This window comes from Acinonyx jubatus, chromosome D1 (assembly GCF_027475565.1).
Source record: "Acinonyx jubatus isolate Ajub_Pintada_27869175 chromosome D1, VMU_Ajub_asm_v1.0, whole genome shotgun sequence".
Classification (NCBI taxonomy): domain Eukaryota; kingdom Metazoa; phylum Chordata; class Mammalia; order Carnivora; family Felidae; genus Acinonyx; species Acinonyx jubatus.
In genome coordinates, this window is record NC_069390.1 from 7,421,354 (window position 1) to 7,448,472 (window position 27,119).

Consider the following 27,119-nt stretch of genomic DNA (forward strand, 5'->3'; position numbering starts at 1 on the left):
GGTCCGGGGGGCGCGGCCTGGCGCTGAGAGAAGCGGCGGGGAGAGCCGGGGGCTCTAGTGAACAGCGAAGCCCGACAGGCATCGCCGGCGGGTGGCGAGCGCAGGCGGCCCGGGCCCGACGGTCTCCGAGATGTCACGATGGCTGTGGCCATGGTCGAACTGTGTAAAAGAGCGGGTATGCCGCTACTTGCTGCACCACTACTTGGGTCACTTCTTCCAGGAGCACCTCAGCCTGGACCAGCTCAGCCTCGATTTGTACAAGGGCAGCGTTGCCCTGCGGGATATCCACTTGGAGATCTGGGTGAGGAACCAGGCCCGAGCTCGCGAAGGGGGGCGGGGGGCGCCGCAACGACCTAAGGATTCTGACTGAAGGGTGGGCTGGGGACCGGGCATACGGCGTGGAGAGGCCATGGGAGTCAGGCCCTTTCCAGGCGACTGATCGCTTCCAGAGCCAGAAGCTGGGTAGGACTGGGTCCCTGCCTCCACAGTAGGAGAAACTGAGGCTGGGGAGGGGGATGTCACTTGTCTGAAGAATGCCAGAATAAGCACATCGAGTTTGGGGCCTGAGTTGGGAAGCGTGGTTCTCAGGGGCTAAGGGGAAGGTGAGGAGGGAGCGGAGGAACTAGGGGGCTCTAATAGGACCGGGCCAGGGCAGTGAGAGAGTTGGGGCCTTGCAGCTGGTCAGGGAAAGCTGGTAGGGGTCCGGAGTCCTGCCGAGAGCACCTGTGGGAAAGGTGCTCTGACCTCCTGACCCTAAGATCCTGGGCCAAGTGGGTGGGGTTCCCGCCTCCGGACGTGGATGTCAACAACCGCGTCAGCGCCGGTGTTGATCAACACCTCGTGTGACTGGCGACTGCCGCCCCTGCCTACTTCCTGCTTTGGGGAGAGTGGGATGGACCCAGTAGCGTTTGGGGAGGGGCTTGGGAGTTAGCATCCGTCCCCACCTGCCAGAGAGTCCCTGAGGAAAAATGGAGAGGTTTGGCTTCAGGCCGGGAGGAAGCCGAGGGAGATGCTGGGGAGGCGGGAGGGAGAAGGTCTGGGTCAGAGGCCTGAGGCTGGGGGCGGTGAGAGGCAGTGACTCACAACTCAGCTGAACTGGGAAGTTGCAAAGAAGCCACCAATTAGAGGCATCAGCCCAGGGCTGGCACTGGGTCAGCCCTCCAGTCCAGAGCCGCAGGGGTGGGCATGGGGCAGGGGCTTCTCAGTTTTCTGGCTGGGCCGACAGAGTGCCTGGCCTAAATGCAATGTGGGGCAGGAAGAGCTGAGCTTTAGGGGTAGGCAGGCCTCCCTGGGCAAATGTAAGGTAAGAGGAAACGCCTGAGCCCAGAGCTGGGGACACTTCCCGATAGCTTCTTGCCTGTGAATCCTAGTGGAGGAGGCCTTTTCTGACCTCTGACTTCAGCCTCTTAGGCTGGCCTGAAAGAAATGGCCAAGACCTCTAGGCTGCCTCTTCCTACTTCCAGTCCCAGAAAACACTCCCACCCTGCCCAGCCCTGCCCTGCCCTCTTGGAGATTGAAATGGCTCCTAGCTAGGATGCTTTCTGGGCTGGCCTCAGGAGTTGTCCCTTGGAAAGCAGGTGCTTTCCCCATAGCCAGCCCCTCCTCCAAGCTGCTCTGCCTGCCGCTCCTGCCTTGAAGACCCCAGAAGAAGCTGAGTGCCTGGGGATCCTGGGATGGGGTGAGGAGAGAGACTTCAGTCACAGTCCTCACCCCACACTGAGTGGTTAAACTAGGCCCTTCTCTCTAGGCTTCAGTTTCCCATCTGTGGATCTCTGGGTAAGGAATTTCAACTTGACCTCTATGAGTCTTCTAGTTCTGCCATGTGTTTGTTTACTCACGGATCCAACAAGCGTTACTGGGATCCTCTCTGGGTGGTACCACACACTACCTGGGGTCACGTGAAGCAGGCAGGTGAGTTCCTGCCTTCAAGAAGCTCCCAGACTGGCAACAGTGCTATTTCCCCATTGGTAACCAGGGGTTCTCAGCCTCATACCTCAGAGAGGTACAGCTACACCAAATGTTTGAAGTTGGGCAGGGGTCCCCTCCGGCTCAGCTCGGCCCTCTGCCAGCCTCTCGTGTACACTCCCCTTGAACTCCACACTGATCCAGAGAGAACGTGGGTGCTGCTGCCCTCCGCTGTGCCTTTGCACGTGCTGTTCCCGTGCCTGGAACATACCACCTTCCATCCCCTCTGCCTGGCTTCCTCCTTCTCATCCTTCAGCTCCCCCTCCTCTGGTTTAAAGGATGGACCACGTTTGGATGGGCCAAGAGTAGGGATCAGCTAGAGCGATAGTAGAAGTTTATAGGTAGCACAGGGGCAGCGGGTGGGGGGTAGGGAGGGGGCAGGGAGAGCCAGGGAGCTCTCGAAGGTCGCAGCAGCCCACCAGGAGTGCTGCAGCCAGGGAGACCGCCACATTTGGAGGTTTCCCTGAGCCGGATCTGTCCCTTCCCTGCTCCCAGTCTGTGAACGAAGTGCTGGAGTCCATAGAATCACCCTTGGAGCTGGTGGAAGGCTTTGTGGGCTCTATCGAGGTGGCCGTGCCTTGGGCTGCGCTGCTCACCGACCACTGCACCGTGCGTGTGTCAGGACTCCAGCTCACTCTACAGCCCCGCCGGGGCCCAGGTGAGGGCTGGGCAAGGCCAGGGGCAGGGGGCTGGGGAGCAAGTGGTAGGAGTAGGCCTGGGCACCTCTTCTGAGACCCTCTGCCTACTCACAGGGCCAGGGGCTGCTGACTCACAGAGCTGGGCCTCATGCATGACCACGAGCCTACAGCTGGCTCAGGAGTGCCTTCGGGATGGGCTGCCCGAGCCCTCTGAGCCACCACAGCCCCTGGAGGGACTGGAAATGTTTGCCCAGACCATTGAGACTGGTAAGTAGGCCTCCCATGGCTACCCTGCTCCCTGCCCCCCTGTAGCCCACAAAGCAGGGGCCCTAGACAGTGGGATGGCCACTCTGCTGCCCCAGTGGGGAAACTCTGCCTGCTCCCTTGCGGCTCTACCTGGCTTGAGACCCCTTTCCGCCCCTCAGTGCTACGAAGGATCAAGGTGACCTTCCTGGACACTGTGGTGAGGGTGGAACACTCACCAGGTGATGGGGAGCATGGCGTGGCGGTGGAAGTCCACGTGCAGAGGTAGGGGCATGCCAAGCGGGGTGGTCTGGTGCGAAGAGGAGAGGGAGTGAGGGGCTGCCGCGTGGCCTTGGCGTTGCCCCTGCCCCTAACCCCAGCCTGGGCTCCTGAGAGGTAGCAGGGCGGATTTGGGGTGGTCCTGGTGGTGGCTGTGGTGGTGGGAGGACCATATCGTGAGCCTGGAATGGGGCCCGACGGCCAGGGTGATACAGGCCCAGAGTGGCTGGGGCCCTAAGGAGCAGGTTACACACCAGGGTCTGAGGAAGAAGGGCTGGCCATGGAGGTCCAGGATGGCCTGGCTCTGGTGGGGAAGCTCTGCTGTCCAGACTCTGACCCCAGACCCCTAGAACAAAGTACTGTGTTCGGAGAGGGGCGCCAGCCTGAGGTGGCTGGGGCAAGGGCTCATCCTCCACTCCCCAGACTGGAGTACTGTGACGAGGCAGTGCGGGACCCAAGCCAGGCCCCCCCAGTGGACGTGCACCAGCCCCCTGCCTTCCTGCACAAGCTGTTGCAGCTGGCGGGGGTCCGCCTACACTTCGAGGAGCTCCCCCCACAGGTGGGCTGACTCTGATCCCCACAGTTTCTTTCTCCTTCTAATCCCTGTCTTCTCTCCCATCTGCCCCCGCTGACCGTCCCCCCATTCCTTCTGACCATCTCTGACCTCATATGTTCAACCCGTTCCCTCCTGTATCCTCTTGCCTCCAGGAGGAACCCCCGAAACCCCCCTTGCAGATTGGCAGCTGCTCAGGGTATATGGAGTTGACAATGAAATTGAAGCAGAATGAGGCCTTCCCAGGCCCCAAGGTAGGTCCCAAGCCCCTGTGGAGGATGGAATGTGCTCCATTTCAGAATACTCCTCAGCAGTGCAAAGCAGGGTCATTGAGTGGGGGAAGTTACTGCCTTCTTAGCAATTAGAGAAACAGGCTCAGTGGTCAAGTTGTGGCCGGGGTTCCAGAACTAGCTGGTGACAGCTTAGCCTGGCAACTGACATCCTACGTCCTCTGGGTGAGGGCAGGTGAGTGGTGGCTCTCAGAGGGCCTAGGTGGCAGATGCAGGCTCCATGGTTGTCTCCTCTGGCCCCTTCTGGCCCCAGCTGGAGGTGTCTGGACAGCTGGGCTCCCTGCACCTGCTCCTGACCCCTCGGCAGCTCCAGCAGCTTCAAGAACTGTTCAGTGCCATGAGCCTTGCAGGTGAGGCCTCTGGGCGCTCCAGGGGAATGGATGCCTGGGGAGGGGCCAGCCAGGCCGGGCTGACAGAAACAACTGTCCTCCTCCTTAGACCCCGAGGGCCTGGTGGACAAGCTGAACAAGAGCCGCCCGCTAGGTGCCGAAGATCTGTGGCTGATTGAGCAGGACCTGAATGAGCAGCTTCGGGCAGGGGCTGTGGCTGAGCCCCTCAGCCCAGAACCCCTTGCCAGCCCTCTTGTCAACCTGGACAACACTGGTGGGTGTGGGGTCACACTTGGCATTTGTCTGGGCAGCGAGCATGGGTGCAGGAGTGGGGACCAAGTGTGGCTTTCCCTAACCTCCCCTGTCCTGGCCCACAGACCTCTTCTTCTCCATGGCGGGCCTCACAAGCAGTGTGGCCTCAGCCCTCTCCGAGCTCTCCCTCTCCGATGTAGACCTAGGATCTTCTGTGCACAGCGACATGGCCCCCCGCCGGCTGTCTGCTCATGCCCACCCAACTGGTGAGTGCTCCTGGGGCAAGAACAGCTGGAAGAGGCCTCAGTGCCCCTGTGATGTCACGTGGGTGCAGGAGGCCTCCACTCATGCTTAGCCGTCCGCGTGGGTGACTTGGTTCCCTGGGGATGCTCGGGAGGCTGGTGACACAATAGATAGAGGGCTAGGTGTCAGAGTCAGTGATCTTGGGCAAAGCATTTAAATTCTTGGAGACTCCGTTTCCCCTTCCATAGAAAGGGTGTAATAAGATCTAACCTTGCCGAGCTATACGTATTGACCGGTGTTTGTCGAGAGATCATGTGTGTCAGGCGCTGGACTGAGTGCCTTGCCACCTGTAGTCCTTCCAGCTCCTTGAGAGGGTTGAATTGAGCTTGGGCTCAGTTTCTGGCATGATGAGGCTCTGTGTCGCCCCTGCCCGGCCAGGCCCCGTGCCAGAGTCATAGTCCATCTGGGCCAGGGCTTCTCCCAGCCCCTGGCCCAGCATCTGACCATCACTTTACCTGGGGTGCCCGTGAGCTCTGGGAAGTCCCTGGTAAAACCTCTCTCCTCTCAGGCAAGACGGCCCCCACACCCCTCCCGGACACCCTGCGCCCTGACTCGCTGCTAAAGATGACCCTGGGGGGCATGACCCTGACCTTGCTTCAGACATCTGCCCCATCTTCTGGACCACCTGACCTCAGTACCCACTTTTTTTCGGAGTTTGATGCCACCAAGGATGGGCCCTTCGGCTCCCGTGACTTCCACCATCTCCGACCGCGCTTCCAGAGGGCCTGTCCCTGTAGCCACGTCCGGTACAAGCCTGAGGCAGGGGCCCAAGGAGAGACTCCCCGAGCCCCCCGAGCCCAACCTCTGATGCCCAGCTTCTTCCTCGCAGGCTAACGGGTACAGCTGTGCAGCTGTCCTGGGAGCTGCGGACAGGCAGGGGCCGGCGGACTACCAGCACACAGGTGCACTTTGGGCAGCTCGAGGTGCTGGAGTGTCTGTGGCCCAGGGGCGCTTTCGAGCCTGAGTACACGGAGGTGAGGGCCGAGAGCGAGTGTGGATGTGGGAGGGCCCGCAGGTTCAGGTGGATCTGGAGGCCCCGCCTGACTCTTGCCTCCTATGTCCCATCCCAGATCCTGAGCTTCCCCGGCAGCCTGGGTTCCCAGGCCTCAGCTCGGCCCTGTGCCCACCTGCGTCATACACAGACTCTACGCCGTGTGTCCAAGGTAACCCCCCCAACCCGTGCCTAAGGGCCCTTGGCTGTTTCCGTGGTACCTTGACCCCACCCCACCCCCCGGCCTCCCCTGGTGGCTGCCTGCTCCCACCCTCCAGCCCCCTTGCCTGTGCTCCAGCTAGAGCACACCTCCCCATCTGGGAGCCCTTGAAGACGATGTCTGGGCCCTACACATGTATCCTTTGGCCTGGTTGCCCCTTCCCTGGCTCATCTTGGCAACCCCTGCCCGTTTTGAATATTGGATGGCTTATATTAAACAAACATGGTCCTCTTTGTCAGGCAATGTGGTGAGGGTCTCCCTCTCCCTTCCTAGCTTTGTCCCCTGTGCAAGCTTTTCTCCACACCAGCCAGGCGGCCTCTGCGTTTTGTTTTTGCTCAAGGGGGTCCCTTCCCATCCTGCCCTCACCTACCCCACAGTTCTCGCTGACCTGAACACCTTCACCCTCAGAGCCAACCCCGGCGCCCAGCCGCCTGCCATTGCCACTCAGAACTGGCCCTGGACCTAGCTGACTTCCAGGCAGATGTGGAGCTGGGGGCCCTGGACCGGCTTGCTGCCCTGCTGCGCCTGGCCACCATACCCCCTCCCGAACCACCTGCTGGCCTCCTGGTAAGATACCCAGCTGGGGCAGGGGGCCGGCACGGACCCTCTAGCTCACAGCCATAGTGCTGGGGCCTCTGGCAGCTCTGATCACCCCCCTCGTCCCGCAGACGGAACCCCCACCAGCTGCCGAGCAGCAGACAGTGGTGCGGTTGTCAGCACCCCAGGCCACGCTGCGGCTGCGCTTCCCCATTGCTGACCTGCGGCCCGAGCGGGACCCCTGGGCAGGCCGAGCTGTGCGGGCTGAGCAGCTGCGGCTGGAGCTGAGTGAGCCCCAGTTCCGGTCAGAGTTGAGCAGTGGTCCTGGTCCACCCGTCCCCACCCGCCTGGAACTTACCTGCTCCGACCTTCACGGTGAGAGCCCCCAGAGGACAATACCCAGGGCAGGGCCTCAGGCCTCTGGGAGAGGGGGGCCCAGGGCTACGGAAGGGACTGAGACACAGTTGGGATGGACTGGGGCCCAAGGTCTCACCAGCTCTGTGAGATGCCAGCATTACCTGTCTTCAGGCTCCTCTGAGAGTGTGCAGAGTGGACCCTTCATCACTGGACTGCTGCCGGCCATGGGTGTGAGGGAGGGCGCAGGCACCACGATGGAGGCTCCGGGCCCCCACTAACCCCACCTGACATTGGGGAAGAAATGGGGAAAGGCAGCAATGACAACCCCTCCTCTTCATCCTCGCAGGCACCTACGAAGACGGAGAGAAGCCACCCATCCCCTGCCTGCGGGTCTCCAAAGCCCTGGATCCCAAGAGCCCTGGGCACAAATACTTCCTGCCCCAGTAAGTGGGGGCTCAAAGGGCAGACAGGAGAGGAGTGCTTTGCTCCTGAGGGCAGCAGGAAGCTGGAGGGGGCGGGGACCAGGGGCTGAGGGAGACTTGCAGCCCAGTGACAGGCCTGTGCCCTGGCAGGGTGGTGGTGACCCTGAACCCCCAGCTCAGCAGTGCACAGTGGGAGGTGACCCCCGAGAAGGGAGAGGAGCTGGAGCTGTCGGCTGAGAGTCCATGTGAGCTGCGGGAACCTGAGCCCTCGCCGTTTTCCTCCAAGAGGACCATGTACGAGACAGAGGAGGTGAGGCCCCAAACCCAAGGGAGCCACTTGGTGGCTGTGGGCCAGGAGGACAAGATCACTTAGGGCACCAGGTGACGTGACCCAGCACCGGCAAGAGTGGCATCGCTTCCATCGTCTTTGATCGGTGGGGAGTCCGAAGCACCCCAGCTCATGGGGCCTAAGGGTGAGGACACTGGTGGGGGCAGGTCCTTCGCTGGGAAGATCAGGACCTTGTCTCTTGGCAGGGACCTCGGGATCCTTTTCTATGAAGGTGATGAGATTTGAGTGAGAGACAGTTAAGGGCCTGGTCTCTGGGCTAAAGTGGGTTTGAATCCAGGCTCTGCCCTTCTAGCTTTGTCATCTTAGAACTGGTCTAACCTCTTAGAGACTTATGCTCAGATGAGTTTCCTTATCTTGAAAGTGGGTGCAGTGACCTGTGTCTTAGGCCTATCATGCGGATAAAGGAGTTAACATATATGAGGCCCTCCAAGCAGATTTGGCGTGCTGCCAGCGCTTCTCCCGAGATGGCTGCCCTACCTCCCAGAAGAGAAGGGCTCCCATCAGTGCATGAGAATGAATGAATGAATGAATGAATGAATGATAGGAAGTCAGCGTGCAGACCAGAGTCTGATTCCCGAGCCAGCGGCAGACCCTGACGTCTCTCAGATGCCTTTCCCCACTCCCCTGACCAGATGGTGATTCCCGGAGACCCCGAGGAGATGAAAACCTTCCAGAGCCGGGCCCTGGCACTATCACGCTGCAGCCTTGAAGTGGTCCTGCCCAGTGCCCATATCTTCCTGCCCAGCAAGGAGGCCTATGAGAGCCTCTATAACAGGTGGTGACTCAGGCGAGTAGGGGGAGTATGGGGAGGGGCCGGGCTGGGCCACCCTCACTGCTGCTGTCCGTCCACTTGTCTCAGGATCAACAACGACCTACTCATGTGGGAGCCTGCGGACCTGCTTCCCACCCCTGACCCCACTGCTCATCCCCCTGGCTTCCCCGGCCCCTCAGGCTGCTGGCATGCCAACTTCAAGATGTGCAAATCGGCCTTCAAGCTGGGTAGGAGGGATGCCCTGGCACGGATCCCAAGGTCCCCAGAGCTGGGTAGGGCTGGGGCAGCCCTCCCAGGTCTCCTTCCCACTTGGCTCTTTGATCTCACCCCAGACTCTGATTCGGATGAGGAGGATGCCCACTTCTTCTCAGTAGGGGCATCAGGCGCCCCCCAGCCCCCTGCCCCTGAGTCCCCAGGTCCTCGCTCCCAGAGTACCTTCTCTACACTGGTGACGGTGCTGAAAGGTCGGATCACAGCCCTTTGTGAGACCAAGGTGAGGGCAGCCCTGGGGAGGTGAGCCCCCCTGACTCCAGAGCTCCCCACCCACCACTGGCAGGAGAGCAAGACCTGTGTGAGCAGTTGGGGAATCTGGGGGAAAAAGCCCCAGTGGGCCCGAGAGTGGCCCATCCAGCTAGCAGCACCCACCCATGACCCACCTATCCCATCACACCCCATTAGCGCCGGTTGTATGCAAGGTGCCATGCTAGGGGTCCAGATGGGTGCTGTCTCGTGCTGGATGGCGGGGAGGGCAGGGATGACTCCCCTTCTGGCAAAACAGGCAAGTGTTGCTCCAGACCTTTAGCAGAATCTGGGTAGAGCTGGGGCTGGTCCTAGGCGGGCTGGGGCTCCAGGGCCCCCTCCCCTGCCAAGGGCCTAGGGGCTACTGAGTGCCCTGGTGGGGCCAAGCCACGTGCTTTGTCTGCAGGATGAGGTTGGGAGGAGGCTAGAGACCTCACACGGGGAACTGGTGTTGGATGTGGAGCAAGGCACCATCTTCAGTGTCTCCCAGTACCGAGGCCAGCCAGGACTCAGCTACTTCTGCCTGGAAGCCGAGAAGGCGAAGCTCTATCACCGAGGTATGAGGGGAGGGGGCTTTCAGGAGGGACTGGGCCCCGGGTGGAGGGGACGGCCAGCCAGCTTGGCAGGGGGCTCACCGGGTGCCTCCCCAGCGGCTGTGGCTGACCGCCTGCTGCCCAGTCGCCTGGAGCCGCCCAGCTTTGCTCCTCCGGCCCAGCTGGCCCCAGCCATCTACCCGTCAGAGGAAGGCGTGACTGAGCGGGGAGCCTCGGGCCACACGGGCCAGGGCCGGGGCCCCCACATGCTGTCCACTGCTGTGCGCATCCACCTGGACCCCCACAAGAACGTCAAGGTACAATAGTGCCCGCTCCCGGTCCACCCGCTTGGCTGGGACGACTGCCTCTCTGGTGCCTGGCGGGCTGGGCCCCACCATGCTGACTGTGCCCCACCTCCAGGAGTTCCTGGTAACACTGAGGCTCCACAGAGCCACCCTGCGCCACTTCATGGCCTTACCGGAGCAGAGTTGGCACTCCCAGGTGAGTGAGAGTGGTACAGGCAGGCAGGTCTCTGGACCAGCGGGGAGGCCAGTGTGAGGGGTCTGGGCTGGGCCAGAGCTGACTTCCAGGCGAAGCCCCTGGGCAAGGGGTATGGTGGCAGCTGACAGGTGACGGGCAGCAGGTGGGGAGCCGTGCTGGGGTGGTGGGGGTGGGGGTTGCTTAGAGGAAGGAAGAGGGCCCTTGTCCTCACAACTCCTGTCCTGGTCCCCAAAGCTGTTGGAGTTCTTAGATGTGCTTGATGACCCAGTGCTGGGTTACCTGCCCCCAACGGTCATTACTGTCCTACACACTCACCTGTTCTCCTGCGCCGTGGACTACAGGTACCCAGGCTGGGTGGGCCAAGAGCCAGGGGCGGGGGCGCAGGCTCTCATGTGTCAGGAGCCTACTCTAGCCCACATGTGACCCCCAGGCCCCTCTACCTCCCTGTGCGCGTCCTTGTCACCGCTGAGACCTTCACGCTCTCCAGCAACATCATCATGGACACCTCCACCTTCCTACTCAGGTATGCGCCACCCCCACCCAGCTTACTTTACATCCCACTCCAAACTGGGCTGCAGCTGCTACTCCCCTGGGTCCTGCCTTTCTGCTGTGTGTCCTCGGGCCGGTCTTTGAGCCTTTCTGTACATTAGGGTGATGATCCCTCCCTCGAGAATGAGAATTGGTTCCGCCTTCCCGGAGGACAATTGAACCTCTGAATCAGAGCCTTAAAAGCATTTGTGCTCTCTAACTTGACAGTCTCACTTAGGTGGTTGTCGTAAGGATCTATAAGAAAAACAGGTGGAATGTGATGTCTCTGGAGTATAGCTCAAAACAGTTCAGGGGCACCTGGGTGGCTTAGTCGGTGAAGCATCCTACTCTTGATATCAGCTCAGGTATCGATCTCAGGGTTGTGAGTTCAAGCCTTGCATTAGGCTCCATGCTGGGTGTGAAGCCTACTTCACAATAAAGAAATAAAACAGTTGAAACCTAGAAATAATCTAAATACCCCCAGATTATAACCTGAGTCAGTAAACATGGGTTACCCAGCTATTGAAGTCAAGTCAAAGAATGAACTTGAAAAATATGGAAAATCCCTTAATGCAACATGGACTGAAAAAACCTACGTCAAGGCTTATGAGGGGTTATGTGTGTCCGTGTCTGTGGCTTCACAGAAAGGATGAAAGAAATGTATAGGCACTTTTCTCAGAATTTGGGATCAGGGAATGTGAATAGAGATCATTTCTTTTTTCTTTCCACATTTTGAGATGTCTCAAAGGAGGTTGTGCTATGTTGCCATTAAAATAACTTATTTTGGGGCACCTGGGTGGCTCAGTTGGTTAAGCATCTGACTCTTGATCTCAGCTCAGGTCTTCATCTCAGGGTCAGGAATTCAAGTCCTGCATCGGGCTCCACACTGGGTATGGAGCCTACGCAAATAAGAATAAAATAAGAACATATTTTGAAAGAACAATGAATGCCGGAGGGGAGGGACGCAGGACACGTCCCTCCCGGGGCCACTGTGAGGTGAGGGGGAGGTGCAGGAAGTACTTGGAGAGCCCTAAGTGCCATGTGACCTAAGCAAGCTTGTGCTATTTCGGGCCTTCGGCTCAGGAGACAGGCCCAGTCTCCCCATGGTACAGACAAGAACACTGAGGCCGAAGAGGACCCAGCGCTGGCTTCTTGTGGGCTTGGGACCCCCTGTGGGTGCCCCCTTGCCCGTCTCTAGGAGCCCCACCCCTGTGGCTCCCATGGAGCTGCAGTCTGCAGCGGCTCCTGGGCCCTTCTCAGCCCTGTTCCCCACCAGGTTCATCCTCGATGACTCGGCCTTATACCTGTCTGACAAGTGTGAGGTGGAGACCCCGGATCTGCAGCGAGGTGGGCAGGGCCTGGACGGGGCTCCCTCCCCCCTGAGGGACCCCAGCCCCCGGCCACACCCAGAGCAGCCAGATGTCCTCACCTAGCTGCTAGCTGGGCCCTTAGCATGCACGCCAGGGCTGCACTCGGATGAGCCCCACATTCTCCCCTGTGGGGGTGGGCCAGGCGCTGGGTGTGAAGAAGCAACTGGAACTTCTCTTACTTTCTGCTTCAGATTACGTCTGTGTCTTAGATGTCGACCTCTTGGAGCTTGTGATTAAAACCTGGAAGGGGAGCACCGAGGGCAAACTGGTGAGTGTTGCCCGGGGTGGCCCAGAGCCAGAGCAGTCGCAAAGGCCGATCACCGTTTCCCTTGTGGCCGTCTCTTCTCTTCTGCTACCTGGGCCTGGGCTGGGGTTATGGTCACTGCCTGCCCTTCAGTGCTGGGCTCTGTTTATTGGCCCTCCCGGAAAGGGCCAGGCCCATCGTGCATGTCTCAAACTGGGAACCCTACCACCAGAAGGCAGCTGTAGCCAGAGCAAAAAAAGGGCCTTGAGAGTCAGATGGCGTTTGTGGGGCCCCATTTCCTCATCTGTAAAATGGAGATAATCGGCCCCACCTCCCCAGCTTGAGGCGAGGGATTGAGGACGGACACGGGAACGTTGGCAAGCCGGGAGCACCCCTGCTGCCTTGGGTGGCCCCGAGCGAAGCCCCTTTTAGTCTCAGGCTCAGTTTGCTCAGTGGGGTTGCCGGGCAGCAGGCTGTATGGAGGGATGGACCCTGGGCAGGTGGGGTGTGGAGCCTGGGCTGACGGCGCCCCGCCCCCCAGAGCCAGCCGCTGTTCGAACTGCGCTGCTCCAACAACGTGGTGCACGTGCACAGCTGCGCGGACTCCTGCGCCCTGCTGGTGAACCTGCTCCAGTACGTAATGAATGAGGGCGACCTACACCCCCCTCCCCGGCCCCCCAGCCCCACGGAGATCGCCGGCCAGAAGGTACAGGTGAGGCCTGGCCCTGCAGGCCACTAGAACTCTGCCAGGCCCCTGCCCCTGCCCCTGCCGTGGCCCCCTCGGGGTGGGGTGCTGGCTTCGGAGGAGCAGGCGTGCCTCCTTCCTGTCATTCATTCATCCCTCCTCCCCTGCCTGGCCCAGCTCTCCGAGAGCCCTGCCTCCCTGCCCTCCTGCCCCCCAGTGGAGACAGCCCTGATCAACCAGCGGGACCTGGCCGACGCCCTCTTGGACACCGAGCGCAGCTTGCGGGAGCTGACCCAGCCTTCAGGTGGGATGGGAGTGCTTTGTGGCCGGGGGACGCAATCAGGCGCCCAAATCAGGCATTGCACCCCCCAAACTGGACTCTCTCTCCACAGGTGGCCCCCTCCCTCAGGCCTCGCCCGTGTCAGTCTACCTGTTCCCCGGTGAGCGGAGTGGGGCCCAGCCCCACTCGCCCCCTGTTGTGACCCCTACTGGCAGCTTGGGGTCCTGCTCAGAGGCCAAAGAAGATGCAAAGGAAGAGGAGGGAGATGGAGACACTCTGGACAGTGACGAGTTCTGCATCCTTGACGCTCCTGGTCTGGGCATCCCGGTGTGTTGGTGGGGAAGGCTGGGCAGGGCCAGGAACTGGTGGGAGAGAGTGGCTCCCTTCAGCGTGCTTCTAGAGCTCCCGGGGAGGCTGGGTCTGTGGCAGGGCTGGGGGCGGTGGGGTGGTGGTGGTCTCTGGCTCTGGGCTCTGAAGGATTTTTCCAGAGGAAGAAAGAATGGCATCCAGGACAGAGGGATGGGACATAGGACATCAAGAAGAGGGAGGGCGATTAGCAAGAAGGGGGTGGAAAACCATTTGGCTGCAAAGGTACAGATCTGCTGGCCCCCAGGAGCCAATGTGAATGTCATTTGTAAGCAAGACCCAGGGCCCAGAGAGACAGGCCTGGCAAGAACAAGGGGCACTTAGCCCCCACCCGGGAAAGAGCACTCTGACACAGCTTCTGGGGATGGTGGCCCAGGGGAGTCATCTTTTGTCCAAAACAGGGAGGGAAATGTGAGGATGGGGACGAAATCGCGAGGGTGGTCTGGACTGAGGAAAGTATCTGTGCACACGTGTTCACTTGGCCTTCTCCCTGTAGCCCCGAGATGGGGAGCCCGTGGTGACACAGCTGCATCCGGGCCCCATCATCGTGCAGGACGGGTACTTCTCACGGCCTCTGGGCAGCACAGACCTGCTCCGGGCACCTGCCCACTTCCCTGTGCCCAGCAGCCGTGTGGTGCTACGTGAGGTCTCCCTCGTCTGGCACCTCTATGGAGGCCGAGACTTTGGCCCCCACCCTGGCCACAGGTGAGAAGGATGGGTGTAGGTGGCAGCTATGGCCATGGGGCCCACCCACTTAGGAGATGGGGCCCGGGCTGGGGTTCAGCTCTGACCTTCAGCCACTGATAACCTTGAGCAGGATCCTTGCCTCGGTGGCCTCCGTTCTTCCTTCCTTGCCCTGCACCCACCTCCCAGGGCTGAGCTGGAGAGTGTCTCCCGTCCCTGGCTGAAGGGCCCACTCAGGGGAAGGGGCAAGGGAAGGGGTTCCCCTGAGTCCATTTGTCCCCTCTCTGTCTTTCCAGGGCAAGAGGCGGCTTCATGAGCTCCAGGGGCTCCCCTTCTCGCTGCTCTGGCCCCAACCGGCCCCAGAACTCTTGGCGGACGCAGGGGGGCAGTGGGAGGCAGCACCATGTCCTCATGGAGATCCAGCTCAGCAAGGTGAGCTGGGGGCAGAGTGCAGAAAGCCGCCGGGGTGGGGGACAGGGCAGGCTATCCCATCCCTGCCCCTCAGCCAGCCCTTCGTGGCAACTTACCTCAGGGTCCCCCGTCACGCACCAAGTCACCGAGCGGCTGCCGTGCTGCACACTACGTGCTGTGCTAGATGTTGGGTGTCACGACAGGCAAAGCAGACAGCACCCCTCCCTTCCTGTCACTTGTGTGGTAGTGAATGGAGCCACGGATCTGTATGGTGTGGAACGTGGTGAACGTTTGGGGAAGGTGAACCAGGGAGGGGCACGGGGAGCGCTGGGGAGGGGGGCCAGCCATGTTCTCGAGAAGGTGCAGTTGCACGAAGCCCTGAGGAAGGGAGCAGGAAGAGGTTTTCAGGCAGAGAGCACGGCACGAAGGCTGCCAGCCAGGAGCCTCCCTGGTGTATCCAGAGTGGCAAGGAGGCCAGCAGGCTGCGGCCGGGCAGGGAGGAGGGCGGTGGAGGCCGTGCGTCCAGCTGGCAACCAGGCTCGCAGGCCCCACAGACCACGGGACGGCTTGGGTGTTTACTAGAGTAAGGCGCCCTCAGCAGGAAACAGTGGCTGCACGGGGTGGCCGCTGTAGAGCCCATGATGATGGTCAGATTCTGGAGAAATTTTGCTGGGGAAGAATAAGTTGGGTGGGTGGCCAGGCTAACCTGAGAGATTGTGCAGGTAGAGGTGCCGCCCATTGAGTGAGCACACGGGCTGTCGTGGGGCTGGCACATCGGGAGCAAGGGTGGAGGGCAGGCTTTGGAGGGCGAGGCCAGGGTGCAAGGTGAGCAGGCGTGTGCTTTATGAAGAGCCCGGTCGTGTGGAGAAGGGGCTGGGGGCACCACCAGGAGGGGCTGTCCAGGGGGAGGGGACAGCAGTTCCAAGATTAGCTGGAGGCGGTGGACAGGACACAAGTGCGGAGGGACTGGAGAGATGTTCTAAGGAAGCAAGCCTGATGGCCTTGGTGACGGAGAGGTGGGGGTGCAGTGTGGGGACTTGGTGACAGACAGGTGACACTTAGGCGACAGGAAGGGAACGGGAGCAAGTAGATTCAGGGGAGGAGTTCAGTATGTTAAGAGGAGTTTGAAATGCCTGTGGGACAGCGACAGGGAGGCAGCCAGGTGGGGGGCTGAGGGGGGTGCTGGGGGCAAGAAGGGTGGCTGAGAGACAGGGGCCCTGCCTGCATGGCTCAGGCCTCCACCCACCCCTCAGGTAAGCTTCCAGCACGAGGTGTACCCAGCGGAGCCGGCCCCCGGCCCCGCGGCCCCCGGCCAGGAGCTAGAGGAGCGGCCACTGTCCCGCCAGGTGTTCATTGTTCAGGAGCTTGAGGTCCGAGACCGGCTCGCCTCCTCCCAGATCAACAAGTTCCTGTACCTGCACACGAGTGAGCGGATGCCACGTCGCGCCCACTCCAACATGGTACAGGCCACCCCCGCCGTCCACGCTGGGCAGAGCCGTGTGCGCACGCCCGCGCCGGCCTGTTTGGGAGAATGCTGGGGCTCGGGTGGGCTCAGCTGTGGCGACAGCATGCGCCGATGCAAGGCCAGCTGGGCACGGGGTGGGGGCAGGGACCCGAGGCCTCGCGGGCACCCAGAGCTTGCCCTCTGCCCCCAGCTCACCATCAAAGCACTGCACGTGGCCCCCACGACCAACCTGGGTGGGCCCGAGTGCTGTCTCCGTGTCTCGCTGATGCCCCTGCGGCTCAACGTGGACCAGGTGAGGAGGTCAGATGGGGGTAGAGCTGGAGGTGAGCCCCACTGCCTCCGGGCCTGGGCGCCTGACCTGCACCTTCCCCTGCAGGATGCCCTGCTCTTCCTCAAGGACTTCTTCACCAGCCTGGCGGCTGGCATCAATCCTATGGTTTCGGTGGAGACGTCCACTGAGGGTGAGAGGCTAAGCTGGGAGGGGAGGGTCCGGGCCTCCCACCTCCCGGCCATCCCCAGGCCCATCCCCAATCTGTGCCCCCCACCCTAGCTCGCCCTGAGACCCGAGTCCAGCCCAGCAGCCTCCAGGAAGGCCAGGCTGAGGACACAGAGACGCCTGGCTCCCGGGAGACCACAGGCAGTGGACACCGCTCCTCTGCCGAGCAGCAGCCTATCTACTTCAGGTGGGGCTGCAGGCTGGGGGGTCCCAGCCCAGGCCGTAGAGGGCCGGGTCAGTGACCAAAGGCCCCTCTCCCCGTTCCCCACCCAGGGAGTTCCGCTTCACGTCTGAGGTGCCTATCTGGTTAGATTACCATGGCAAGCACGTCACCATGGACCAGGTGGTAAGTAGGGCTGTCGGGCAGGCTGGCTGTGTGGGCCCATCCCTCTCATCCCCATTCTGCCCAGGTGTGGCCTAGGGGGCCAGGGCTTGCATCCAGGTGACATCAGCTGCTGAGTCGGCCTTCAGAGGCTGCTGTGGGCTGGGCAGGCCCCTGTGCTCCATCGCATAAACCCCAATCCCTTCTCCGTCCCCAGGGCACTTTCGCTGGCCTCCTCATTGGCCTGGCCCAGCTCAACTGCTCTGAGCTGAAGCTGAAGCGGCTTTGTTGCCGACACGGGTGAGCCCTTCTTGCCCTGCAGCACCGCTAGCCTCTCTCCAAGGTCCTCTAGCTTCCCTCTGCTCTGTTTCTGACTGGTTGTGTGGCCTTGGCCAACTCATCACCCCTCTGGGCCTTCAGTTTCACTCTGTCTAATGGGGACCATCATCCTCCACAGTCCTCCGGGGGGTGCTATAGAGAGCATTGGGGTACCTCAGTTCCTGGTCCCATGACCCCTCAATGTGTGGCTCTACCTCTCCTCTCCTCTCCCCTTCCCAGGCTCCTGGGTGTGGACAAGGTGCTAGGCTATGCTCTCAACGAGTGGCTGCAGGACATCCGCAAGAACCAGCTTCCTGGCCTGCTGGGGGGCGTAGGCCCCATGCACTCAGTTGTCCAGCTCTGTGAGTGGCTGACTATCAGGGCTCTGGAAACTGCTCTTACTCTTGGGCAGCCTAGAAGCTGCCTCAGGGATAGGTAGAGGAGGTCTGAAGTCAGGGCTTGTGTGGACAGCGCAGCCCTGAGCTTCTCTGACAACCCTGTCCCTGCAGTCCAAGGGTTCCGGGACCTGCTCTGGCTGCCCATCGAGCAGTACAGAAAGGATGGGCGCCTCATGCGGGGGCTGCAGCGGGGGGCTGCCTCTTTTGGCTCCTCCACGGCTTCCGCCGCCCTGGAACTCAGCAACCGGCTGGTGCAGGCTATCCAGGTGAGTGGGCACATGGTTCCAGGCCAAGTAGGGCAGGGAGGGTGCTCCACAGCACCTGACCCATCCCCAGATTTCTACTGAGGATAGTCTTGGGTGTGTGGTCTCATGAGACACAGTCATGGATGAGAGAGGCCCAGTGACCAACTTGGGGCCCACACAACTCCCATGTTGGAGGGTGAGTGCCCTCCAGGCTCTACAGCCCACTGGTGTCTGTTCGTGGCCACCTCTTGAACAGGAGGGCAGGGGGTGTGACTCTGTTTACAGGCGGAAAATCTGAGGCACAGACCGGCCCTCACTCATTCAGGCCCTGCATTTTGCTAGGCCCAGACAGATCCCAGGGACACCAGGGCATTGTCCTGTGAGCAGCTGTAGGTCAGTGCCGTGAACTCTGGTAGAGGGACTAGGACAGACACGCCCTTGTGGGGGAGCTCAGTGCTTTCTGGGATCTGCAAGCCCAGCCCCCTGCAGGCAGGGGGCAAGATCTCTAGAGAGGAAGCTGGAAGGATTAGCAGGTCCCAGAGAGGCCCCAGAGGCACAGGTGAAGAGACTGGGTGAGAAGTGAGGGGGCAAAAGGAACAGAGGAGCCAGCTTCGGAAGGTAGAGGGGACTCGGTGGGGGTGAGCAGGGGGGAAGCCGGTGCTCTGCCAGAGCTGCCTCTGCAGCGGACAGGGCAGGGCAAGGTGCAGGGTAGGGGAGACGGTGCACTCAGTCTCAAGAAAGCTGCCTGTGTGGCACCTCACAAATGGGGCAAGGGCACACAGATGTGGTCCACACGAGGAGGGTTTGGGGTCCAGAGGACGTTGGGCGAATCCCCTCAGGAGGCATGTGCCCACCTGAAGCCCCTTGACCTGAGTCGTGGAAGCATCAGCAGGGCCCCAGGAGCAGCACCATAAAGCACAGCTATGGAGGGAGACAAGAGTGCGGCGGCTCCCTGGGCTGGCCAAGGGTCTGGCACGGTCCTCTGGGGCTGGCTCGGGGGGCCTCGGGGCTGGACGTGTGTGCCCCCGCCAGGTGTCCTCATCCAGTGCCCTCCGTGTTCCTCTAGGCCACAGCTGAGACGGTGTATGACATCCTGTCCCCTGCAGCACCCATCCCCCGCTCCCTGCAGGACAAGCGCTCCGTCAGGAGGCTACGAAAGGGCCACCAGCCCGCCGACCTCCGGGAGGGTGTGGCCAAGGCCTATGACACAGTTCGAGAGGTGATGAGGCCCCGTCCCCCCTCCCAGCCCCACAGCCACCTCCCCACCCAAACCCCTGCGCTGACCTCCCACTTCCACAGGGCATCCTGGACACGGCTCAGACCATCTGTGATGTGGCATCCCGGGGCCACGAGCAGAAGGGGCTGACGGGCGCCGTGGGGGGCGTGATCCGCCAGCTGCCCCCAACTGTGGTGAAGCCCCTCATTCTAGCCACGGAAGCCACATCCAGCCTGCTCGGGGGGATGCGAAACCAGATCCTTCCCGACGCACATAAGGACCATGCTCTCAAGTGGCGTTCGGATGAAGGCCAGGACTGAGTGTCGGGGGCCCAGGACCCAGGGGCACTGCTGCCCACCTCGCGCAGCCAGCCCCAGTGGCATCTTGGTCCCTGCGCCTCCCCAGATCTTCGGCCCACAGCTGGGCGGGCCCTCGGGGGAAGGGCCTGGAAGGACCCTTCCTGGCCCACCCTGCCAGTCGCTGTGAGAATGAGGCCTCCCTGCCTGGGGCCTCGGCCCTGTCTCTGCACTTTTCCTCTGGGGAGAAAGGACGCTGCCTCCACTACTACCTGGGCCCACACTGCCGCCTTGTCCCAGAATAGGAGGCATTTGGACCCTCAGACCCCAGCCCCACTCAGCCAAGTATCTTTCTATGTCTGGGGGGAGGTGGGGGACAGACCCTGTGTGGTTCAATGTATTTTTAAGCTCCTTGAGCGTGTGGGTCAGTGTCTGCATGAAGTGGAATAAACTGCCCACCGCCAGCCCCCTTGTCCCGTGTACCTGCGCTGCCCCAGCCTCAGCCTTGACCTTGGCTCTCACTCAGATCCCCACCTCTGTACCCAGCACCTCCCATGTCACCACCAGGGGTCACCACACCTGCCCAGCAGGTTCAAACTGGCCCCCAGCTACCTGCCCACCCCTGCACCCCTTCCCCTGCCTGCCCTGCCTCCGCCCTGGGCTCCTTGCCACTCGGCCCCACTTCTGCTGTGGCAGGAGCGGAGGGGGCAGGAGGAAGGCTTGGAGCCCGCCTCACCCGACCATGTTTCTTGGCTCTATCCCTGCAAGAGCCCAGGATCCAGCCTTACCTGGGGCCAGGTATTAGGGGACAGCTGGGAGGACACTGGCCTGCAAAGGGTAGGGCTGTGGGGTGCCCCCGGGAGATGCAGACCCTGAGCATGTGGCCTGAGGCTACGCCCTTGGTCTCTGAGCCTCAGGTGCCTCCTGGTAATCCCTGCCTGGGGACCAGGAGGGTCAGTCAAGGCCATACCTGGAAGGCTGGGCCCTCTGGAGGCTGCTCCGCGTCCCTAGCAAAAGGCTGTTCAGGTGACTGGAGCCTCTGCCCTGGGGTCCCAGCTCCAGGGCACTAGACAGGGAAGGACACTGGGGGGTAGCATTGGCCAGCAGGGGTCCTGACAGGCGTTTCCCTACATGGGGAAGGGAAAATGCCCACTGTCCCCACCACCACACATGCATGCGTGCACACACACGCCTTGTTTCAGAACAAGAAGGGGCTACTCTTATGCCCCACCCCACCTTGCTCCCCCAGGCAGGTGGGTCTGTGGGGAAACTGAGGCTCAGACTAAGAGGCACAACTTAGAGAACCCTCACCTTGCTAGGGTCATCTGCAGACTTCTCTTTGGTGAGCAAAGGTTCTCCCCCCAACCCCAGTCTCCTCTGTGCCCTTGCTGTCCCCTTTGTGTCTGGGCACCAAATGAACAGGGCAGAAGTTTTGTCCTGGTGGATCCCAGGGGTCTCGGCTGCCCATGGTCACCTGAGGGGGCAGGGAGTGAAGGAAGACAGGCTGTGGGTGGCTGGGGTCTGATGCCACCAGAAGGGACAGATGGGGGCCCAGCCTGATGCTTCCTAGAAGTGCCCCACCCCACCTGGGCACAGTCCAGGGTTTCATGCCCTTCGAACCACACTTGTGATCAGTATTGACAAGCAGCAGAGTAATCATTAACCACCGCCAGGGGCTGGGCCAACGGCTCAAAAGGCACTGGGCCCAGGGCGTCCCCACTTCCTCCTTGTGCCCCGAGGGCCAGCCAGGCACCGAGGTAAGAGCTGGTCCAGGTGGTCAGACCCCTACAGCCCCTCTGCCCCAGGGCGCTCCTGAGCCCAGCTACCTTTTTGCAGGGTTCCCAGCCCCTCTGAGGAAGGAAGGGAAGGGCCTAAGCAGCTGCTGGGTGACCTGAGCCAGTCCTTTCCAGCCCTGGGGCCTCAGGTTCCACCTGTGAGATGAGGGAGCCCGACCCCTGACTGGGCAGTGGCATCACTGCCTCCACTAAGCCTGGCGCTTGGTCTGGCCTGGGCATCTTTGGGAGGGCCTTCTAGGCTTTGGTGATGGGAGGTGTCACCTGCTATGGTGTCTTCATTCACAGGCCTGTCTTTCCAGGCAAAGGACTCCTGCCCAGGGACCTCCCATCCCACCTTGACTGCATCCCAAGAGGGTGGAGGCTGCTTCGGAGAGGTTGCCAGGCAGGACAGAGGCCCCGCTCCGTGAACTCGGGCAGCCTCCTTTGCCTCCCTGGGCATCTCCAGTGTCAGGAAAGGGAGAAACGGTCCAAGTCCACTCTCAAGGCTCAGAGTCCCAGATCCTCCTTCTTCTCCCAAATGTCCCCTAGGTGGGTAGGACTGGCCTTGGAACCTGTCACTGAAGCCTCTGGGGCCAGATCCTGTCTGGATCTGGGGGGTGGGAGGTTTGGCGAGAACACACTTTGCAGGAGGAAAGTCTGCTCCCCTGGGAGTCCTGGGCTGGCTCCAGGACCTCGGGCAGAAGCTCCTTCGGATCTTCACAGCAAGGTGGGACCCAAGGGTTGAAGGGACGGTGGCTTCCAGCAGTCAAGGCTGGCGTGCAGGACAGGTCTCACAAGCCCTGATTTGCAAGTGAGGAGGAACCAGCAGGAGATGAGGCCACACGCTCAAGGTCACCCAACTGCCAGACCCCTGCAGGCCCTCAGGCCACTGAGGTGCTAAGTGCTCTTGCAGATGGTGGTCGCTGACAGCCCTGTGCTTAGCATTCTGCCGGCAGGTTTGCACATCGCACCTTCTCAAGTTCCCTGTTTCTCCCCGTCGCCTTCCTCTGTCCCTATTTGCTCCGTTCCTTTCCAGTTCTCTCCGGCTCTGCATCTGCTTCTCCCACCTTCTGTGTCCCCCGCCCCCACTTCACCCCTGCCCCTCTCAGTCTTGCCTCCAGCTTCTCATCTGGGGCCATCCTCAGGAATCTGGACGGTCAGAGATCCCTGGAGACCGACAGATGTCCAGCTATCCCTCACTGTCCCTCTGCCCTGTGGCTGTGGCAGGAAGGGTGGGCAAAGGGCAGAGGGTGGAGGCCACGGTGGCCCAACCTGGAACTGGGGCCCGGCTCTGGTTGGGAAAGAAAGGAGGAAACAAGGAACTTGGGGACAGAGGGTGTGGGGTGTCAGGGCGGGCAAAGGCTGCCCAGGAGCTATAAATCGGGGCCACTCCCGGCTTTATGAGCAGAGCTGGGGCTGAGACAGGACTTCGCCCAGAAAAGAAGGGCTGGCATCAGACTCCAGGTGTGGGCCCCGGATGATAAGGAGCCTCAATAAAGAGACCACGGACCTGGGGCCATGAGGACCCAAGAGGCCCACGTGGGTGGGCACGCGTCCTCCCCGGACTTCTGCCCAAGGGGGAGACACCAGACAGGCAAGGTCCAGGCCTCCAGTTGGTTCCCACCCTCTGTAACAGCAACTCCATGTGGAAGTGCCCACTGGTTCCAGTGGGGCTGCTGTTATCGGGGATGGGGACCAGTACCCACGGAGGCGGAAGAGCACGCCAGCAGGGACCTCCACGGCTGCGCTCCCAGGCCCAGGATGGCAAAGGGCAGTGGGCTGTCGGCAGGCTGCCAAGACCGAGTGCACAGGGCTCTGACCTATGAATTGACAGCCAGTGTTCTCATCTCCCCTCTGGCTGCCAATTCCATAGGTCACAGGTATGTTCGCCTCAATGTCAGCCGCCAGGGACCTGCAGTGGAGGGAGGGGAAGGGATGGGGCGAGGGGTGTCCAGAGGGCAGGGAAGACTTGCTACCCCAGGGCAGCCCTCAGGTCCAACTCCTTCCTGTTTCATTCCTACCTTTCCATGTCCCCTCCCGTGAGCCTGCCCTGCTTTAGGTCCCTGCCTGTACTGACTGCTTGTGGCATGCCTGAGTGCTTTGCCCATGCTTTTCCCTCTGCCTGGAACACTTTTCCCTGCTTTTTTGGTGCCAGGTTCACCCTTACTAACTGTTCCAAGCTCTGTCCAAGCATTGGTGCCTACAGGAAGCCTTCCTGAAGCCCACTTGATCCCCAGTGCCTGCCTGGGCACCCCCAGCAACCTGTGCTTCCCCAGAGAACTGTACTCTCCCCCCCACCCCACCCCGGTGTTTCCATCCTCCCCACCACCTGTGAGCTCAGCTCCCAGCACCCAGCCCCCTGTGCTCGGTGGATGTCCAAACAGATCCTAAGCCTTCGTCTTGCACCCCAAGGAAGCACCACCAATGTCCCATGTGGCCAAGAGGGGCCGAGGGCTCCAGGCCCCAGTCTGTGTCAGAGCCTCTCCAGGACGAGGACCCCCCGAACCGCCTCCCCTCCACTGGCCTGCTCTCTCCTGTCTCCCTGCAGCACAGCCCAGACTTGCCTGCCCAGCTGTGGTGGCCGTGGAGGAAGGCGACCGTGTGGGGGCAGGACCTGGCGGAGGTCGCCACAACAGCCTCTCTCCTGCTTGGCTTTCATACGATGCGATGCCGTTCCGGAGACATTCGCATTTGAATTAAAAGCCTTCTGCTGCTAAAAGATAAGCTTTTCGAAATTGGAAACAGAGACCTAAGAATAAAGTTCAAATTGCTCAACGATAGGAGCCGGCTCTGGAGCCCTTTCTGTGTGCCGGGCCCTGGCATGCATCGGTCACCTGGGATCAACTCAACGACTTTGCGAAGCGACTATCATGGACCTGTTCGGGAGATGAGGACTCGGGGCTCACAGAGGGGGGAGCATCTTGCTAAAGTGAGAGTAGTTGAACCTTCTCTCTCCGAGGACCAGGCAGCTGGCAAGCATCCAGCCACCCTCTCTGGCCCCTATGACTCTTATCCCAGTGGGGCTTTTTTGCTGCCCCATCGGCTCCGGATCCCTGGGCCACCATCTTGACCGAGCTGGGCTCAGATGTCCCTCCCGCTACCTCCCCTCACTACCTCCCACTGCTCCCCCCACCCACCACACCTTGGGCCCCTGGGCCTCTCCCTGCTCCCTCTTATCTTATCCCTTCAGGGCTGAGAGCTCCATGCTCTTAACACCCAGGGCTCCAGACTCCTGGAGGGCAAAGTCCATGATTCACTCATCCTGCCTGGCCCCTGACCCCACCCCAGCATGGCAGGTGTTCCAGAAACCCTGGCCCTCTTGGGGGCTGTCAGGCCCCAGGCTCAGAGTGCTGGCTTAGGGTGGGTGGGTGGAAGGGTGTCCACTTCCATCTGCCTCTGGCAGCTCCAGGAGATCATATCCCAGCTCCAGAGCAAGGCCCACCCAGCTGCCTCTGACCAGCTCGTTTCTCTTCACTGTTTCCAGAGAGGCCCCGGGCCGTATGCTCCTTGCCTAGCCTGCATCCTGCCCCCACTTTCTCTTAAGACCTCCGGGACACCTGCTGCTTGGTCCTTTCCCCCCACTCAGTGGCTCCCGTGACCTGACCGCTCTTAGAGTCCCCATCACCAATGCCTGGCTATTCCCTGCCCAACTTGCGAACCCCTGGCCGCAGCAGCCACTGACTTTTTGTTTCCTGTAGCCTCGGAGACTGGTGCCGAGTAGCTGCTTAATAAATGCCAGCTGAAGTACCGACCACATGGCCACGCGTGTGAATGAAGAGGCCTGTGGGGAGCAGGCCGCAGACGCAGGCAGGCGGGTGCAAGGCCCTCAGTGAGTTCCGGCTGTCGGCTGTCGTCTCCATCACCATCACCATCACCATTGCTGCAAGTTTGTAAAACAACATGAGGCTGACGAGGCATCCTGAGGGCATGTGCAAATTCCAACAGCAAAGAAAGCCCTATGGGGGAAGGAACGGTCAGAGTGGGGGGGCTTTGATTGGGAAAGTCTCCCCGAGAGAGGGGAGTCTGAGTTCAGCTTTTGCTGCGGTGAATCCTAGGAAAAGGTCATGAGCACCGGGGAAGGAGGGAATAACAGGGAAAAAGGTACAGAAAGAAGGGGCTGGGGGGGGGGGGGGGCGGGTGTGAGTAGAGGCGACCCTGCGCTTTCGCAAGCCTCGCTCCCTAAAGCCACCACCAGGGGGTGCACTGGGCCACGTCCCTCCCTGGCTGGCTGGGGCTGACGCTCCCCACCTCCTCCCCAGCTCAGGGACTCCTCCCAGCCCTTCTCCGAGCAGCCCCCCAGGGCACCCCCCCCCCCAGGTCCTCACAGATGTCAGCTCCCTTAACACAGTGGCGGCTCCCAGGCACTCAGTGCACACCTGGCACAAAGTGGGATTCCTTAGGGACTTTTTTTTTTTAACATGTATCTATTTATTTTGAGAGAGAACGCAAGTGGAGAAAGGGTAGAGAGAGGGGGAGAGAGAGAATCGCAAGCAGGCTCTGCGCTGTCAGCACAGAGCCGGACAAGGGGCTCGATCTCACCAACTGTGAGATCATGACCTGAGCCGAAATCAAAAGTCAGAGGCTTAACCGACTGAGCCACTCAGGTGCCCCTTGATGGGGCTTTTACAGCTGCTTTTTGTGTATAAAACATAAATTTAGGGGTGCCTGGGTGGCTCAGGTGGTTAAACGTCCGACTTCGGCTCAGATCATGAACTCACTGTTCTTGAGTTCGAGCCCCGCACGGAGCTCTCTGCTGACACCTCGGAGCCTGGAGCCTGCTTCGGATTCTGTGTCTCCCTCTCTCTCTGTTCTTCTCTCTCTCTCAAAAATAAGTAAACATTAAAAAATTTAAAAAGCACATAAATGTATAGTGTATATTTGTCTCATTAAAAGTAAGTCCCTGTGTAACTACCACTCAAGAAAGAAAATCTGTGCCGCCGAGCACCCCATATGTGTCCTTCCGGGTGCCCCCCCCCCCCCCCCCAGGTAAGCACAGTGCCGCCTTGTAAGATAATCACTTCCAGTTCACCACCCAGGTACATAGCGGAAAACACTATGTGTTCCTTTCACCTGGGTTTGTGTTGTTGTGTGTTTATTCTTTAAGTGGACCCGGCTGCTGGGTTCGTCTGTGTCCGCGTGGTTGCTGGAGCCATAGTGTGTTTCCATCCGTTCGCTGCTGTGCCGCATTCCGCTGTATGAATAGAAAAGCTGGGTTGTCCTTCTTACTATAAACGGACTTAGTACTGCTGGGTCACGCACGGGGCAGCAAATACAACGCTGGACCAGGCTGCACAGTGGTCTGAAGGAGGAGCGCCTGGTTACAGGCGGGTTTTTTTGGTTTGTTGTTGACAATCATGAAACCTTCAGAAAAGGTGCGAGAAAAGCACAATGAACACCCTTACACCCTTCGCCCAGATTCACCGATACTTAACATTTTGCCACGTTTGCTTTCTCTTTCTCTTTCTCTCGCACGCCTGAATGTTTTCGGAACCATTTGAGAGTAGGTTACGTACGTTATGACCCTTCACCCTTAAATATTTCAACACGTACCCCCCCCCCCATGACATCTCTTTACACAACCACAGTACGGTTACCAAATTGAGGCCCAGCGACAATGACGCAATACTGTGATCGTACGTGTCATCCCCTTTCAAATGTCTCCCGTTGTCCCAATAAACGGGGATCACACCTCACCTGTGGTCGCCTGGTCCCTTCAGCTTTCTTTAGTCTGCAGTTGTCTTCGACCTTGCTTTGGTTTTCAAGACCTTGACATTTTTGAAGAGTACAGGCCAGTTGTTTTGTAGTATGCCCCCTCGGGTTTTTTCCCCCCACTTGCCCCCAATTAAGAAAATCAAAGGGGGCGCCTGGGTGGCTCAGTCGGTTGAGCGTCCGACTTCAGCTCAGGTCACAATCTCACAGTTTGTGGGTTTGAGCCCCACAGCAGGCTCTGTGCTGCCCACTTGCTCA

General features: G+C 60.6%; 1 protein-coding gene across 3 annotated transcripts; it reads left to right on the plus strand.

The window, feature by feature from the left end:
* The first annotated feature begins 9 nt into the window (after positions 1-9).
* Positions 10-19,841, plus strand: ATG2A (autophagy related 2A). Of its 3 annotated transcripts, none has more exons than XM_053202968.1 (41): positions 10-301; positions 2,461-2,623; positions 2,718-2,870; positions 3,029-3,131; positions 3,549-3,684; positions 3,834-3,932; positions 4,222-4,318; positions 4,407-4,571; positions 4,675-4,815; positions 5,361-5,598; positions 5,682-5,826; positions 5,923-6,015; positions 6,472-6,630; positions 6,732-6,975; positions 7,304-7,400; positions 7,530-7,689; positions 8,361-8,503; positions 8,588-8,727; positions 8,833-8,993; positions 9,426-9,576; positions 9,670-9,869; positions 9,973-10,053; positions 10,288-10,394; positions 10,484-10,576; positions 11,858-11,928; positions 12,143-12,219; positions 12,737-12,907; positions 13,058-13,184; positions 13,273-13,487; positions 14,023-14,231; positions 14,507-14,642; positions 15,968-16,081; positions 16,277-16,378; positions 16,463-16,547; positions 16,637-16,769; positions 16,856-16,928; positions 17,122-17,204; positions 17,463-17,584; positions 17,732-17,886; positions 18,932-19,084; positions 19,165-19,841. In XM_053202968.1, the coding sequence occupies exons 1-41, from the start codon at positions 131-133 to the stop codon at positions 19,399-19,401; spliced, it is 5,703 nt and encodes a 1,900-aa protein (XP_053058943.1). In that variant the 5' UTR covers positions 10-130; the 3' UTR covers positions 19,402-19,841. The 3 variants fall into 3 exon arrangements, with proteins under 3 accessions (XP_053058943.1, XP_026900842.2, XP_026900841.2); XM_027045041.2 differs by having other exon boundaries at positions 12,737-12,901; positions 15,875-16,081; XM_027045040.2 differs by having other exon boundaries at positions 11-301; positions 15,875-16,081.
* Positions 19,842-27,119: the final 7,278 nt, after the last annotated feature.

Excerpts from the sequence above, each read along its gene's own strand:
- ATG2A (XM_027045040.2), top strand. The coding sequence starts at position 131 with ATGTCACGATGGCTGTGGCCATGGTCGAACTGTGTAAAAGAGCGGGTA. Across the intron at positions 6,976-7,303 it reads TACCTGCTCCGACCTTCACG|GCACCTACGAAGACGGAGAG; the intron begins GTGAGAGCCCCC and ends TCATCCTCGCAG. Across the intron at positions 13,185-13,272 it reads GGAGCTGACCCAGCCTTCAG|GTGGCCCCCTCCCTCAGGCC; the intron begins GTGGGATGGGAG and ends CTCTCTCCACAG.